General features: G+C 38.9%; 1 protein-coding gene across 1 annotated transcript in view; it reads left to right on the top strand.

Annotated features, from left to right (window-relative positions):
• The window catches only part of CTR9 (CTR9 homolog, Paf1/RNA polymerase II complex component), a 28,272-nt gene continuing 11,840 nt past the window's right edge, over positions 1-16,432 (top strand). Inside the window, exons 1-12 of the mRNA XM_019456316.2 lie at positions 1-492; positions 1,744-1,842; positions 3,868-4,107; positions 4,866-4,983; positions 5,811-5,900; positions 8,220-8,368; positions 10,508-10,615; positions 14,075-14,182; positions 14,326-14,562; positions 14,795-14,884; positions 14,999-15,127; positions 15,236-15,419. Coding sequence (XP_019311861.2) covers positions 448-492; positions 1,744-1,842; positions 3,868-4,107; positions 4,866-4,983; positions 5,811-5,900; positions 8,220-8,368; positions 10,508-10,615; positions 14,075-14,182; positions 14,326-14,562; positions 14,795-14,884; positions 14,999-15,127; positions 15,236-15,419 — 1,597 coding nt within the window. The 5' untranslated portion in view covers positions 1-447. The remainder of the gene's footprint in view (positions 493-1,743; positions 1,843-3,867; positions 4,108-4,865; positions 4,984-5,810; positions 5,901-8,219; positions 8,369-10,507; positions 10,616-14,074; positions 14,183-14,325; positions 14,563-14,794; positions 14,885-14,998; positions 15,128-15,235; positions 15,420-16,432) is intronic.

Genomic DNA, 16,432 nt, shown 5'->3' with positions numbered 1-16,432 from the left:
GCCTCATTCGTCGTCCGCCCACCACGGGGCGGGACGGCTACGCCTTCGGCGCTTTTATTCACGCCGCGCCAGTGCGGGTCTGATTCGGAAGCCGCAGACCCACCGAGGAGCTGGCACGCTAACGAAAACCTCGGCGCCGTCATTTCAGAGTCAAGGAAACATCGTCAAGGAAACATCAGAGACACAGGCTGAGCCTGCCTTCCGACAGGCCCTCCCGCGAGGAATGCTTCCGGGGCAGGGGGCGGGGCTGCCGGAAGTGGCCGGACGCCGTCTGCTGTTCGTTGTTTAAGCGGCTGACGGGAAGGAGAAGCCGAAGCCCCGGCGGCGCCGCGGGGCGGCAGTCACGACCTGGTCCCGGGCGGCCGCTAGCCTCTGGACGAGCCAGAAGCCAGGAGTACCGGCTGCGGAGCGGAGGGGCGAGACGCCCGCTCGCCTTCTGATCTCATCATGTCGCGGGGCTCCATCGAGATTCCCCTCCGGGACACTGACGAGGTAAGTGTCGCGTATGGGGGAGGGTGGGGGCCGTGAACTTGGACGATCTCTTCCTCTCCCCTTCTCTCGACTTCGTCTCCTAAGCGAGAGCACCTTCTCCCCCAGGAGCCCAGGTCGAAATCCCCCGCCGAAATCCCAGTCACCTCCTTCCCCAGCTCCTGCACCTTCCCAGGCTGGGAACATCACGTCCCCGCAGCCTCGGAGCCACCCCGAGGAGTACTTGAAAGTTCCTTTCCTACCTGTTCGTCTGTTACAGTACTCTGCTCTCTTCCTAATTCACGGGCGCAGGATGTGAGAGTGCCGATAAATTGTAAGGCACCTCAGATAAAAGAGGTGGGCGCTGATGTCACCGTGGTCTCTCTGCTGCTCAAACTATCTTTCCCAGAGAGTACATAGGAGTCGCCCTTTATCCCTTAGAAACTCGCGTCTGTCATGGTGCACTGTGTCCTCCACACACGGCTCCATCAGCGAAATAGAGACCCAGAGATATAGCCTCCACTGTGCACAGATAGAATTTAACCCTCTCTCCCTTCCCACGCCTCATCATGGGTAGTCTGGGGCTTGTCTGAGTAAAGCTCTCAGCAGTGATGTTTATATCCAATATATATATATATATTATATATAATATATATATATCTCATACTTGTACTTTTGTTGGGTTGAGATAAGATACTGAGATATAATTCACTTAGCGTCAAATCCACTGGTTTTCAGTAGTATTTGCAAAGTTGTGTAACCATAACCACTATCTAATTCCAGAACATTCACCTACTGTTAATTTTTGTGCCCACTTTCAGGAGTGTCGGTGACGCGCAAATGCTGTCTCCCTGATTAATGTGTACAGGGGCATTCAACTTTGCATTGCCTCTGGATTATGCCTCTCAAGTTGTCAGACCTATAGCCTCAGAGTGTCTGGGGTGCTTTTCTGCACTCTACCTGCATTATGTGTTAAGCAGGGTTTGGTTTTGTTATTTTTGAGCAAGCAAAGCTTTTGGAACATTTTATAGTTCTAGTGATTTGAAGACAACTAGCGATATTTGTTGGCTTCTCTGTGCTTTTATCTTAATATTACCATATGACCTATTTGACATGTGTGCCTTAAACATTTCTTAACATGTATTTGCTCATCCCTATTGAAAGTGAACACAAACCCTCTGTGTATCCATATTGATGTATATTCTGAAAAGCAGCAAAGAAGAAATGTGAACTTAAGGAAGAAATAAAAGTTAAAACCTACATTTTGTGTTTTAGGTCATTGAACTTGACTTCGATCAGTTACCGGAGGGAGACGAAGTTATCAGTATTCTGAAACAGGAACACACACAACTGCACATATGGATTGCTTTGGCGGTCAGTGTTCATGTAACAAATATTTTTTATATGTTGACTGGGAAAAACCTATGATTTCTATTTCCAGATACAGTCATAGCCAGCTTGGGAGCATGATAAGTAAATTGTACCATGTGTATGGAAGTTAATTGTATTACCATTTATAGAACAAGAAGACCAGTTTCCCAAGTGATGTGCTAGTCCACTGGTAAATTAGTATGGGTTGGTAAAGGCAAAATTCATTTACATTAAACAGTATTCCGTGCTGAGTGTTTGATTATTTATTAATTACTCAGTGAAGACTGGCTTATGGTTTGTAGATAATCTGAGAAAAAACAAGATACCGCCATGTAAACATTACTTAGTGTTGTTGTCCGTAACAATAAAACATTTCCCATAAAATACTCTAGAAAGTGATTACATTCCAGGCTCGCTCATAAAAGCTCTTTGGGGTGAGGTTTATCTCAGTCTTGTTTTTTGTCCTCTTTGATCCCTTCCACAACATAAACCCTCCTGGAGATTCTCAGGAGAATCACTTCAGAGAGCCTAAAATTCTAACATCCTTCACTCTCCCCAGAACTGACTCCCTAATGTTTCCTTTTTGTGAGAACATCCTAGTAGATTATTCTGGTAATATAATACAACATATACTGCAATCATTTTTGCAAAGCAAGTGTGCCACAGGTCACTTTCATGTAAAGATACATAGGAGGTACCTTATATTATCTTGAAAGGTAGAAGTAGATCTAAAATTGAACTTATATCCAGTGCTCAAACTTAACTGTAAAGAATTTCTTAGATATAGATTTACAGAGAAATACTTGTAGTGACAATAGTGCCTTTCTGAAGTGTTGTTTTCCTAGTCTGTGGAGAACAAGCCATTGATGCTTGTCACATAGTTTTTAAAGCCAGAGGGAATTTAGATTTTCTGTAGTGTAATGCCTTCTTTAACAGCACTTACAGAAAAAATGGAATATTGAAGTATTAGCATGGTACCTGCGGTAAAATTGATGAAACATTGTGGGCTGTAGTATGTTACAAAGAAAAGAGTGTAGGCTTTGGGATCAGAGAGACCTTTGTTCAAATTCCTACTTGGCTGCTAACTAGCTGTGTGACCTTAGACAAATGATCTACCTTCTGAGCCTGTTTTCTCATCTACAGTGTGATGTTAGTATTCACTTTAAGAGTGATTGTAGTAGATTAGATTGTAGTAGATTGTGTAGATTAAAGATAAGTATGTAAATCTCCTGGTGCAGTCTGTGGCTCATAGTAGTTAATAAATGATGAATATTCTTTTTAGTATTAATAAATGAAACAAATGCCCAAAGAAGTTATTCAGCAGGCCCAAAGTCATGGATAATTTCGATAGATCTAGAACCAGAGCCTAAGTTTTCTGTTTAGAATTCTGTATCCCTATCCCTCTCCTTATTGCTTTTTCTCTTGGGCTCTGATTTAGTTTGAAATCAACTATTGCTAGCTAAGTAGTAATTTGGAAACATTGATAGTGATTATCACTTTTTTAACAGCTTTATTAAGGCATAATTCACCTATAATAAACTGCACATATTTGACATGTACCATTTGAGATGTTTTACCATATTTCACCCCTGTGAAATCACCACCACAATCAAGATTAATATATCCATCACTCCCTAAAACCTTCTTCCAGACTCTTTCCCACCCCCCCATGGTGCTTAGCCTACACCTGATCTGCTTTTGTTGCTAAAGATTGCATATTCTAGAGTTTTATACAAGTGGAATCATTTCAATATGTACTCTTTTTGGTCTGTCTTCTCTCAGCGTAATCATCTTGAGATTTATCCACATTGTAGTATGTATAAGTAGTTCTTTACTTTTTTCTACTGAGCAGCAGCTATTATACCACAAGCAGATTACCACTGCTTGTTTATCCATTCACCTGTTGATCAACAATCGAGTTGTTTCCAGTTTTTGGCTATTACAGACAGAGCTGCTGTAAATGTTTGTATGCATCTTTTTGTATGGACATATGCTTTAATAATCCTAGTCTGATTCTTTACCTTTTAGCTGGAATATTACAAGCAAGGAAAAACAGAAGAGTTTGTAAAGTTGTTGGAAGCAGCACGTATAGATGGCAATTTGGACTATAGAGACCATGAGAAAGACCAGATGACCTGCTTGGATACATTGGCAGCCTATTATGTACAACAGGCTCGGAAGGAAAAGAATAAGGATAATAAGAAAGATCTTATTACACAGGCAACCCTGTTGTATACCATGGCCGATAAAATTATTATGTATGATCAGGTAAAATAAGATTTCTTTGAATTTATGAAAGGGAAAAAAAATACCACATGAAATAAAATGTGTGTGATAGGGGCGCCTGGGTGGCTCGGTCAGTTAGGCGTCCGACTTCGGCTCAGGTCATGATCTCACGGTCTGTGAGTTCGAGCCCTGCGTCAGGCTCTGTGCTGACTGCTCGGAGCCTGGAGCCTGTTTCGGATTCTGTGTCTCCCTCTCTGCCCCTCCCCTGCTCACGCTCTGTCTCTCTCTGTCTCAAAAATAAATAAACGTTAAAAAAAATAAATAAAAAATAAAAATAAAATGTGTGTGATAGGCAACAGATTTTTTTTTTAAAAGAATTTTTCTTAAAATAATGTGGTTGATAATAAATAGTCAAAAGAAGGAATTCCTTGTTAAAATGGAAATTTCTTTGGTTATTGTACTGTTGAAGTAATGTGGGCAAATTTAGCATACATAAAACTTATCCACATATTGAGTCAATAATTCTTTCATCTCCAGGTGAATTTCAGGCATATTTTAAGGAGTCTAACTTTTCTTTTTGTCATTGTTCCTGGCACAGACGACTTGCATTTCTGGATAATTTCTTGATTTGTAATTAAGAATTACCTATTGGTAGTTCAAACACATTATAGTCAATAGAAGAATTTGTGTGATATTCCACCTCCTTCCTATATAGTTTTCATTTTATTGTTGTATATTCATGGTAAATTATGGTTAGTCTTTGGTAAAGTCAAGTCTAAGATGATGTATTACTTTTTCAGAACCACTTGTTAGGAAGAGCCTGCTTCTGCCTACTGGAAGGTGACAAAATGGATCAGGCTGATGCACAGTTTCATTTTGTACTCAACCAGTCTCCAAATAATATTCCAGCCCTTCTTGGTAAGTCATTTTTGGCAGCCATTTTAGGAAACTGTTTTTCATCATATGCCTGGAATATATTTCTTTGGCCTAGACAGCAGCATAGAAGAGCTTTACCTTATAAAAATGATCTGCAGGGCACCTAGGTGGCTCAGTCGGTTAAGCATCTGACTACGGCTCAGGTCATGACCTCACGGTTAGTGGGTTACTGAGTTTGAGTCCCGCATCCAGTAAGCTCAAGCCCCACTTCCGGTGAACACGAGCCCTGCTTCGGGTTAAAAAAAAAAAAAAGCAGTCCCCACGTTGGCAAGCCCCACTTCTCTCTCTCTCTCTCTCTGTCTCTCTGTCTCCCTCTGTCTCCCTCTGTCTCCCTCTGTCTCCCTCTCTCCCTCCCTCCCTCCCCCCCCTCCTCCCTCCCTCCCTCTCCCCCTCTCCCCCTCTCCCCCCCATACCTTGTTCATTTGTGCCCTCCTTGTCACGTAAATAAATAAATACATAAATAAATAAGATCTACAGTGATCTATGATCATTGTTTCTTTTTAAGCTACATAAATAGAAGCTATACCAGTTAAGAATAATCTGTAATCCACTTCTAAAGAGTCAATAAGCAATTTCTGTTTGGACAACGGTCAGCTCTTTTACTTATTGTTGTATAATATTTAATATGACTTTTATTTATAAGCATACATTAATATATTCTTATGGAAAACGGGTTTTGATATGAAATCATTTTTACCGTATTCAAGTATTTCTTATTCAGAGATGTATTTGATATAGGTGAGTTCATGTAGAGTGTATGAGACTTGTGTTTTTTAAACAACTCATGTTTATCTTTAAAAATCATTTAGGGAAAGCTTGCATTTCATTCAACAAGAAGGATTACAGAGGAGCTCTTGCTTACTATAAGAAAGCATTGCGTACTAACCCAGGATGTCCAGGTAAGAGAAAAACTTTAAGTCTAAGCTGTGTATGATCCAAGTGAAAATATTGAGGATTTGACAGTTGCCTATGAAGTTAGTTGTGAAAAGATGATATAGGGTTGTTGAAAGAATTGAAATTTTTTAAAAATGTTATGTTTGATCCGAAAGCTGAATAGCAGATCATCTTATAATCTTTTTGTTCTTATACTATTTTTCTATTGAAAATCACTCTAATGATTTAGCAAATCTTATTGAGTATCAACTATGTGCCAGGCATTGTTCTAGACCCAAGGAATGCAGCAATGAACCAAAGAGACAAAAATCTTTGCCCCCATGGAATCCATTTTCCAGTGGAGAAGATAAAATGAGTAAAATATAAACTATGCAAGATAGTGGTAAAAGGAAAGTAAAGCAGAAAAGGTATATGAGAAGAACTGGGGGTTTGCTTAGAAAAAATCAGGAAAATATGTCAGTGAAACAGTAACATTTGAGTAAAAACCTTAAAATAATAAGCATGTAGATTAAATGGGAGAAGATTATTCCCAGAGAGGGGGAATAGGAGGTACAAAGGCTCTGAGGAAAGAGTGGGCCTAGCAGGTTTCAAGAACAGTGAGGAAGCTAGTGTGTCTGGAATCAAGAGGGAAAATGAGGAGGAAAAGTAGTAAGAACTGAGTCAAAGATATAACCAAGGACCAGTCATGTAAGGCATAATAGATTAGTATAAGGACTTTAGCTTTTACTCTGACAGACATAGGAAGCCATTGGAGGGCTTTGGGCAAAGGAGTAAGTAACATGATCTGACTCATATTGAAAGGATCATTTTGAGCTTCTGGGCTGAGACTAGAGTGGGGCAGGGGGGCAAAGATAGAAGTAGGGAGACCAGGCAGAAAGCTGTTGCGGTCATGTGGGTCAGAGATGATTGTGGCTTGCACTAGGGTGGCAGTAGTGGAGGTATAAGTGATCAGATTCTATGTATACTTTGAAGGACGAACTGACAGAGTAGATGTGATATATGAGCAACTGACAGAGTAGGTGTGATGTATGGGCCAAAGGAGGGATCAAAGGTAACTCCTTTGCATAAGCGACTGTAAGAGTAGAGTTACATTTTAGTATATCTGGAAAATAGTTCAAGAAGAATTATTTTTCAACATGAAAATTTTAAAATACCTTTTAGGTGTACAACTGGAGAGGTCAGGAGGGCTATAGTTCAGGAAAGAGGTCTGAGCTGAAGTAATTAATTTGGAAGTCATCAACATATAGATGGTGTATAAAGCCATGAAACTATGAGGTCGCCAGGGGAGTGAGTGTAGGTAGAAAAGAGGCCCAAAGATGGAGTTCTGGGGCATTCTGGCATTGTAGAGGTTAGGGAAATGAGGAAGATGCAGCCAAGGAGCCTGAGAAGGAGCAGCCAGATGTAGGAGGAAAAGAGAGTAAGTGCAATGTCCTTGAAATCCAATGTAAAATGTTTCCAGGACAAGACATCAGACAGTATCACATTCTATTGTTAGGTCAAGTAAAGTAGGGACCGAGAATCAATCATTGAATTCAGCAGCATACTAAGCATTAGTGACCTTGATAAAAGCAGTTTTACTGGAATGGTGGGGGTGAGATCCTTGTTGGAATGCATTTAAGAAGATAATGGAAAAGGAAAGTTATTAGAGGCAGCACCCACCTGTAGATAGATATGTCAAGGAGTTTTGTTCTCAGGGGAAGAATAGGAGTGGGTTGACAAATGGAAAGGAAAATGGAATCAAGAGAAGATCTTTTTAAGATGGGAGAATGTATATGGATGAGAATGATCTGATACAGAAAATTTGATAATGCAGGAAAAAGAGGAGAGGGTTGCTGAAGCAATGTCCTTAAATAAATGAGAAGGGGTGAGATCTCATGACCAACCAGTGGAGAGGCTGACCCTTCATGGGAACATGGTAGAGTTTTGGCATGGCCTTAAAATTGGGGAGCATGTATAAGCATAGCTCTGAAGAGAATGACAGTATGTGCATGTAGTCAGGCACGATATTGAAGACCTTACTGAAGCTTTTTGCTCTCTGTTTAAAAATTTCTCTTCAAAAATTAAGACACTGAAGGTAGAGTGTAACCAGGAGTGTTGGAAGACAAGAGAAGTACCAGTATTGTAGGTGTTCTGTTTATGATGAGAAAGGAGAGCAGTATGGTATACTATCCACTGAAAGCAAGTTTGTGGTCTACCAAAAGATTTTGTAGTGTAAATATACTGAGGTTAATTTCAAGATTTTGAGACTCAATGTTTAAGTATTTTGTTTAATTTGAACCCTAAAAATGTCCTAGTTTCACAGACTGAATGACTGTTTTTTTTAGCGGAAGTTCGTTTAGGAATGGGCCATTGCTTTGTGAAACTTAACAAACTGGAAAAAGCTCGTCTGGCATTCAGCAGAGCCCTGGAACTCAACTCCAAATGTGTGGGAGCATTGGTTGGACTGGCTGTACTAGAACTCAACAATAAAGAGGTATGTGAGTGAAAAAAAATTTCCTGACTGATTTGTCAGACTTACTGTTACTTATCTAAAATTCTTGAGGCCAAAGTGTTTTAGAGGTCAAGACTGCAGGTAATAGGTTATTGGGATGCCTGGGTGGTTCAGTTGGTTAAGCATCTGATGCTTGGTTTTGGCTCAAGTCATGATCTCACAGTTTGTGAGTTCAAGCTCTGCATTATTAGGCTTTGTGCTGACGGTGTGGAGCCTGCTTGGGATTCTCTGTCTCCTCTTTCTGTTCTTCCATCCCCCCTTTCTCTCTCAAATTAAGTAAATAAGCATTTAATAAGATTTCATGTAATAGAACTATAATATGATGCCTGGACTGCATAATATATAATACCCAGGTATTAGGACACCACCCCAAATGCAAACATGTATTTCTGTGTCAGAGTGAGTGACTGTTCACACTAATAGGGTAACCTCACAATTCAGGTAAAGTTTTGCCACCAAGTGAGCTTACTCCAAGATTACAAAATAGCTTGTGTTTTAAGAAGTTTTTGGATTTCAGAATTTCAGGTGAGGAGTTGGTAGGTTGTATATCAGTTTGGCATGCTTTCAATTGCAAGTAACAAAAAGCATACTACAGTGACTTAAACATGAGGGGTTTTATCATCCACTAAACCAGCTATCTAAGGTCTTGGATTTGGCACCTCAGTATCATTAAACCCAAAGTTTTACATCTTTCTGTCCTTAGTATGTGGATTTTTCTTCTCATGTCTGTCACCTCATAGTTGCAAGATAGCTGCTGCATCTCCAGGCATCTCATCATTTCATCAGCCTGATATGGAGGGAGGAAAGGGAAAGGATAAACGGCTTTCTGTTAGAGCAGTTCTGTCTCCATCATGCTTCCCCTTGTGTATAATTGTCTAGACAGGATTATCAGGGTTTCTCAGCACTATTGACATATGGGGCTAGATAGTTTTTTGTCGTGGGAAATTATCCTACCCGTTGGTAGGCTGATCAGCAGAATCCCTGGCTTCTGCCCACTACATGCCAGCACATCCGTCCTGTTGTGATAATGAAAAAAATGACATTACCCCCGGTTTAGAAGTGCCTGGGCCAATCCCCAGAGAAGGGAAATAGATTATCTTAACTGTTTTGGATTAGTCATCATTCATCCCCTGAGGTTTGCAAAGAGGAAAAGGGAACTTTCCTTCCTGAAATTAAAAAATCTCCACAGGCTGTAAAGTCTGGCCTCTGTTAACAGGGTAAGAAGGGTGTACAAGCTGTTGGGTAATCCACAAACATCTGCCACACCAAGAAGATAGCTAAAATCTATAAAACTAGAAGGGGGCTTTTTGTGAGGGAGGTTCTAACAATTTAACTCAGTATTTGAAATTTTTTTTTATCCCTGCTGAATGTTAACTAAATAAGAGCTATGTTTGGTGTCTGAACTTAGATTTATGTAACCTATTTTTCAGACTATAAAGAAAATTTTCAAAAAATGCTGATTAAACGAACCATGAGGTCCTGACCTGAGGCAGAGTCAGATACTTAACAACTGAGCCAGCCAGGCGCCCTGATCCCTCTGGTTTAAATGAAGGAATCCACCTCCAAAACACCTCGTCCTCAGCTTGCTCTCTTAAATTCCAGAGATGCTAGGAGTGCCTGGGTGGCTCAGTCAGTTGAGCGTCTGACTTTGGCTCAGGTCATGATCTCAAGGTCCTTGAGTTCGAGCACTGCGTTGGGCTCTGTGCTGACAGCTCAGAGCCTGGAGCCTGCTTCAGATTCTGTGTCTCCCTCTTTATCTGCCTCTCCCCAACTCATGCTCTATCTCTCTCTCTGTCAAAAATAAATAAACATTAAAAAAATTTAAATTTCGGGGCGCCTGGGTGGCGCAGTCAGTTGGGCGTCCGACTTCGGCTCAGGTCACGATCTCGCGGTCCGTGAGTTCGAGCCCCGCGTCGGGCTCTGGGCTGGTGGCTCGGAGCCTGGAGCCTGCTTCCGATTCTGTGTCTCCCTCTTTCTCTGCCCCTCCCCCGTTCATGCTCTGTCTCTCTCTGTCTCAAAAATGAAAACGTTAAAAAAAAAAAAAGTAAAAAAAAAAAAATTTAAATTTCAAAAAAAAATGCTGATTAAATAATGGCCCTGTTGTCATCATTTTTCTTTTAGGCTGATTCCATCAAAAATGGTGTCCAGCTTCTTTCCAGAGCCTATACTATTGATCCTAGCAACCCCATGGTATTGAACCATTTGGCAAATCACTTTTTCTTCAAAAAGGTAAGAGAACTCAATTTATTAAAGTTGTTTGCTTTTAAATCCTGATTTGTTTTTCTGTTCTGCAGTTGATACTCTACTTTTTAACTTGGAAAAAAAAAAATTAAAAATCTCAGGAGGTTTTTTCAAATTAGAGTTTGTATTAGTTAATTGGGGGTGGGTATGTTTGTTCATTCATTCACTCATTTTATATTTATTGACCCTTTATACTATACCTAACACTGTGATAGGGATGTGGAGACCAATAAGATAGAGTTTCTGTACTCAGGAGTTCAGTTTCATAGAAAATGCAGACATGTAAACAAATGTAAATATAGAAATAAAGGTCTCTACCCTGCTGTGGTAGAAAAACGAAAGAGGAAGTGATCAAGTGGTTAAGGAGGTTTTCACCAAGAAGGAGAAGCCCTTGAACTAGGTTTTTAGGAGGAAATCTTTAGGTAGTTGAAAAGGGAAAGGTACAGATGTATGAAATATTCTCAGTAGTTTAGTAAAAGCATGGCATATGGTGGGCTCATGATAGACAATGCATTGGATCCAGATGGTGGGACACTGGTGTGATATAAGGTGTTTGGACATACTTCTCTAGGCAGCCAATGAGTCATTGAAGTTTTTGTTTGTTTTTGCATATTGATCAAGATGTATTTTTTAAAGTTGCCACTAATTCTGTAGAAGCAATGGTATTTTAGATTTTTTTGAATGTTAAAATTCGGTATTTCATTGGCAAAGTTATTATACAGTAAGTATGAAAGTTTTATCTGCCATATGGAAACCAGGTACTAAACTGTACTAAGAACTTTAAATAGCAAGTTAGGTAAAAGTTCACTAAACTGTATTAATCCTTATTAATAATAGATACTATATCACCGTGATTATTGCCACTAATATGCAAGTACTGTTATCTTTTTAAAATGTTTATTTATTTTGAGAGAGAGAATGAATCCCAAGTAGTGTCTACCCTGTCAGCACAGAGCCCAATATGGGGCTCAGTGTTATGAACTGTGAGATAATGACCTGAGCCAAAATCAAGAATTAGACACTTAGCCAACTGAGCCATGCAGGTACCCCCCAAGTACTATTAAATATGCATTCTGTGGGAGTACCTGGCTGGCTCAGTCAGAAGAACGTGTGACTCTTGATCTCAGGGTTGTGACTGTGAGCCCCACGTGGGGTGTATAGATTACTTAAATAAGATTTTTCAAAAAATGCATTCCATGAATTTGTATAATAGTCACAACATTCCTATGAGATAGTTAATATTATCCCCATTTTGTGGATGAATAATTGAGGCAGAGGTTATAGCCTAAGGTCATACAGCTATTAACCATAATGCTGTACTTCCTCTGGCTATGGAAAGCATACTTGCTGTTCATAATGAATTAATTATTTAAGCTTTATGCTGTAACTTTTATAGTATGAAAAGGCAATTATTTAGGGAGAAGATGGAAATGTATCTTATAAGTACTTAAAGTGTTACTGTTTCAGATAAAACAGTTACAGTAACTTTGGTTTTTACTGAAAAAAACAAAGGACTGATAATTCTAAATATTTGAATATATATTTAATAGTCATTGCTCACAGCTGTTAGGACAGCATTCTTGAACCAAATGAAAAGTATTCTATTTTAAATTTGGGGGACACCTGGGTGGTTCATTCGGTTAAGTGTCTGACTTCAGCTCAAGTCATGATCTAGCAGTTTGTGAGTTCAAGCTCCCTCTGTCGGGCTCTGTGCTGACAGCTCAGCCTGGAGCCTGCTTTGGATTCTGTGTCTCCCACTCTCTCTCTCTGCCCTCCCCCGCTCACACTCTGTCTCTCTCTGTCTCTCAAAAATGAATAAACGTTAAAAGAAATTTTTTTAAAAAGAAAGTTAAGTAACACCACTTGCCAAAATTCACTCATCTAGCAAATAGTACAGTTGAGATGTAGTATTTCAATTCTCTGCCCACTACACTGCATTGCCTCCCCTGTAGAGGAATCATTTAACCAGATGGGGGAAAGGTATTATTAATTAATATCCCAGACACTCAGTAATTAACTAGTAAAGTAGGTTTAGAAATGGGAGGAGCCATGATGACTCCTGGAGCAATTACCACAGACCTCCAGAAAGAACTGAGAACTGAGCTTGGTTGTTTGATTGGAAAGAGAAGTAGCTAGAATGCAGAGTGGATTAAGGACAAAAATTGGGGCATGAGGGGAAATCAAAGAGATGTGAATGAGGACTTTAAGATGGAATGTAATCTTCAATACTTTTTATGTTGAATTTCAAAGTAGAATCATTTTATTCCTTAAGAGATATGTCATGAGTCAAGGAGTAACAAAAATAGAAAAATTAAAGTATATTCCAAACCCAACATTTGACCTTTACCCTCATCCCAGGGACCAATACATAAATTTAGCTAAAAGGCTGTGCAAAATAATTCAGAGTGTAGAGTTTGAATTATTTAGTTCAAATTCAGGTATCACCACTATATAGTTATGTTGCTTTGGGCAGATAATTTCCCTAAACTTTAATTTCCTTACTTGTAAAACAGTAATAACTACCTACTTTATAGGATTTGAGGAGTGGCATTTAGAATTAAATGTAATGTGCATATTAAATACTTAATCTAATGGGAAAGAGTTACTGTTAAAACTACAATTACATTATTATTCCTAATATTAAAAAAAACAAAGTTGAAACTGTCCATTGACCAAACAGAGGCTCTCCAGACCAGATTTATAGCCAAATGGGTAAAACATATCCTTATTAAAACCAGAAAGTTGTTTCCTATCCCTGATGTATAAACTCTGACTTTGAGATTCTCAGGAGATTAGCTCGGTAATCCAAATTAAGTCATGACCCATGGGAAAGTCATGACCCATGTATTCAAATAGAGCTGAATTCACATCTGGTCACTTAAGCTTGCTACCGTCATGTGTTAGAACATTTCTTTGGTGTCGGGAAAAAAAAATTGTATTCAGATTCTAGCTTTTCCACCTTAGACAATACACTTTATTTCTTTAAGCCTCCATTTCCCCATCAATAAAATGATAATAATGACAGTCTTTGCAAGATTTTTGACTGAGCCTAGAACTAATGTAAATATCATACCTACCACAGTGCTTGGTATATAATAGTTCTCAATAAATTGTAATTGTTCCCTTTACTAGTAATAAGGGACTTAACCTCTCTTAGGGTTTCTCATCACAAAAATACAGCGGATACCTCAAAGGATTGTTGCAGGATTAAATGAAGTAAGAGATATCATGGGCAGATACTAAGTTCTGGGTAAATAATGTTAGTTCCCATCTTCCCTGAAGTTATCAGCAAGGGGAATGAGAAAAATGATTTGTAATTCTACGTATTGTGCTGTTATTGTTCATTCAGTGAACACATTTTAAAAATGAAATTTGAGGAAGCCTTATGATTGAGACTGTTTGAGTTGTTTGAATTTACTCATTTGGTTTCTGGATCTCCTTGTTCAGGATTATAGTAAAGTCCAGCACTTGGCTCTCCATGCATTCCATAATACAGAAGTGGAGGCTATGCAAGCAGAAAGTTGCTATCAGCTGGCTAGATCATTCCACGTTCAGGTAAGGTCATTTCCAACCTTCTCCAAATAGCTAATTCTTTTGTTTTATAGTTTTTCAAGTCTTTCCAAAATTTTTGTACATTAAAAAGAAGGCAGAGAATCTTTCGTACATACCGTTGGTCTTGTTTTATTTTCATTTTTTAGGAAGATTATGACCAAGCTTTCCAGTACTACTATCAAGCCACACAATTTGCCTCATCCTCTTTTGTGCTGCCATTTTTTGGCTTGGGACAAATGTATATATATCGAGGTGACAAAGAAAATGCATCTCAGTGCTTTGAGAAAGTTTTGAAAGCTTATCCTAATAATTATGAAACTATGAAAATTCTTGGCTCTCTATATGCTGCCTCAGAAGATCAAGAAAAACGAGATATCGCTAAGGTACATTTTAAAAAATCTTAGCTATTCTCCATTATCACTAGACTGTCATTCCTCATTCTTGTTATTGCTAGTAGAGATATGATGGAAGCAGTTTTGTTAGCCGAGCTTGTTCCAGTTGAAATAACGAACAGTTGACGTATTAAACAAGGTAGAGTAGCTACCACTTTTTACTTTGACGGCCTGTAGTTGCTTAATTAAGCCTGCTTTAGCTTAATGATCTCTTTTATCCCAGGGCCATTTGAAGAAGGTCACAGAACAGTATCCTGATGACGTTGAAGCTTGGATTGAATTGGCGCAAATCTTAGAACAGACTGATATACAGGTATTTTAGCAGTGCTTTTTGTCTCCTACATAACGTGTTTTTTGAAAGCATGGTATAGTGTTTCTCCCTTTCGTTTTCACTTACACCGAATTCTCTCCACCTTGAAAATAACAGGGTGCCCTTTCAGCCTATGGAACAGCTACACGGATCCTTCAGGAGAAAGTGCAGGCCGATGTCCCACCAGAGATTCTGAATAATGTGGGTGCCCTCCATTTTAGACTTGGAAATCTAGGGGAGGCAAAGGTAGGAAAATAGAAATATTCACTTCTTACATACTGTCAGGTGGAATGCACACCTTTTTAGATGTACCAACTAAGTCTTAACAATGTAATTTTCTTTTTTTTTTCATAGAAATATTTTTTGGCATCATTGGATCGTGCAAAGGCAGAAGCTGAGCATGATGAACATTATTATAATGCCATTTCTGTTACAACATCGTACAATTTAGCCAGGCTGTATGAGGCAATGTGTGAATTCCACGAAGCTGAAAAACTATATAAAAACATCTTACGGGAACATCCTAATTATGTTGACTGTAAGAATTGTAAACTTTTTTTTATGAATTAAAATTCCCACAACAGCAGCAAAAATTTAACCTGAAAAAAAAAATCTTTCTTAGAACCAATAGTAAAAAAATATGAAGGTTATCATGTCCCCTTTTCGTCAAGGCAAATTTGTGGCCTTAAAAAAATAAAAAAGATGCAGCTTCACTTAAATTTATGCTAGAAACTAAAAGAAACAACTAAAAATGAGTTGAACCATATTTCATAAAGTGGGCGATCTTCAGTGTGCCAGCTACCTTTATTAGACTTTGAACAATTCCTTGGCATATTTGGTGCTAGATATACTTTTCTGATGTTCCTGCTCTAATTTCATATTCGCATTTTTGCAATGTTTATAATAGTGAGAAAAAGCACTGTTTTGCCTCAAAATAATTATTACTAAAATGTCCTACTTTGAGTTCTTACATCCTAGACGTTGTAAAATTCAGACAGTTTTTAATTGAAAATGATTTGCAATACTGTATTTCCCTTAAAAGTACCTAAAGCTATGATATTTTGACTCTGGTTAAATCAGGAGCTATTAACTTGGCCCCTGTCATGCTGCTATGGATACAAAAGTGATTTAAAATAAATCAGATTTAGTTCAATTCCAGGCTGAATTTGGTTTGATGGGTAGTAGTAAACCATTATTAGTTTCTGGAGAAAATAACAACTTACATTTGTGCGGCACCTTTTTACTGTTCTTTAAGTGGAAGCCCACAATTAGAGCCCAGGTTTTCTAACTAGTAATCCCTAGTAGTCCATGCTTTCACTACTTTGCCTTATGACAAGCAGCTTTTTAAGAAAAAGTGACAGTACTGTGCATCAGAGAGAAACTGGAAACAGAACAGCCCTGAGTTTTGAAATAACTTCGCTGGAGATAAGGGCTTGGACCAGGATGTGAACACTGGAATAGAGTGGAAGAAATAAATCCGAGATTTCAAACAGTGACTTGATGGGAACAGAATTGCTCTTTAACTTGTGAGATTATTAATTAGTTTTATTG

This window comes from Panthera pardus, unplaced genomic scaffold (assembly GCF_024362965.1).
Source record: "Panthera pardus isolate Hobbes unplaced genomic scaffold, ASM2436296v1 HiC_scaffold_12, whole genome shotgun sequence".
Lineage (NCBI taxonomy): Eukaryota > Metazoa > Chordata > Mammalia > Carnivora > Felidae > Panthera > Panthera pardus.
Note: the sequence above shows the minus strand (reverse complement) of the source record. Positions and strands in the feature narration are given on the sequence as shown.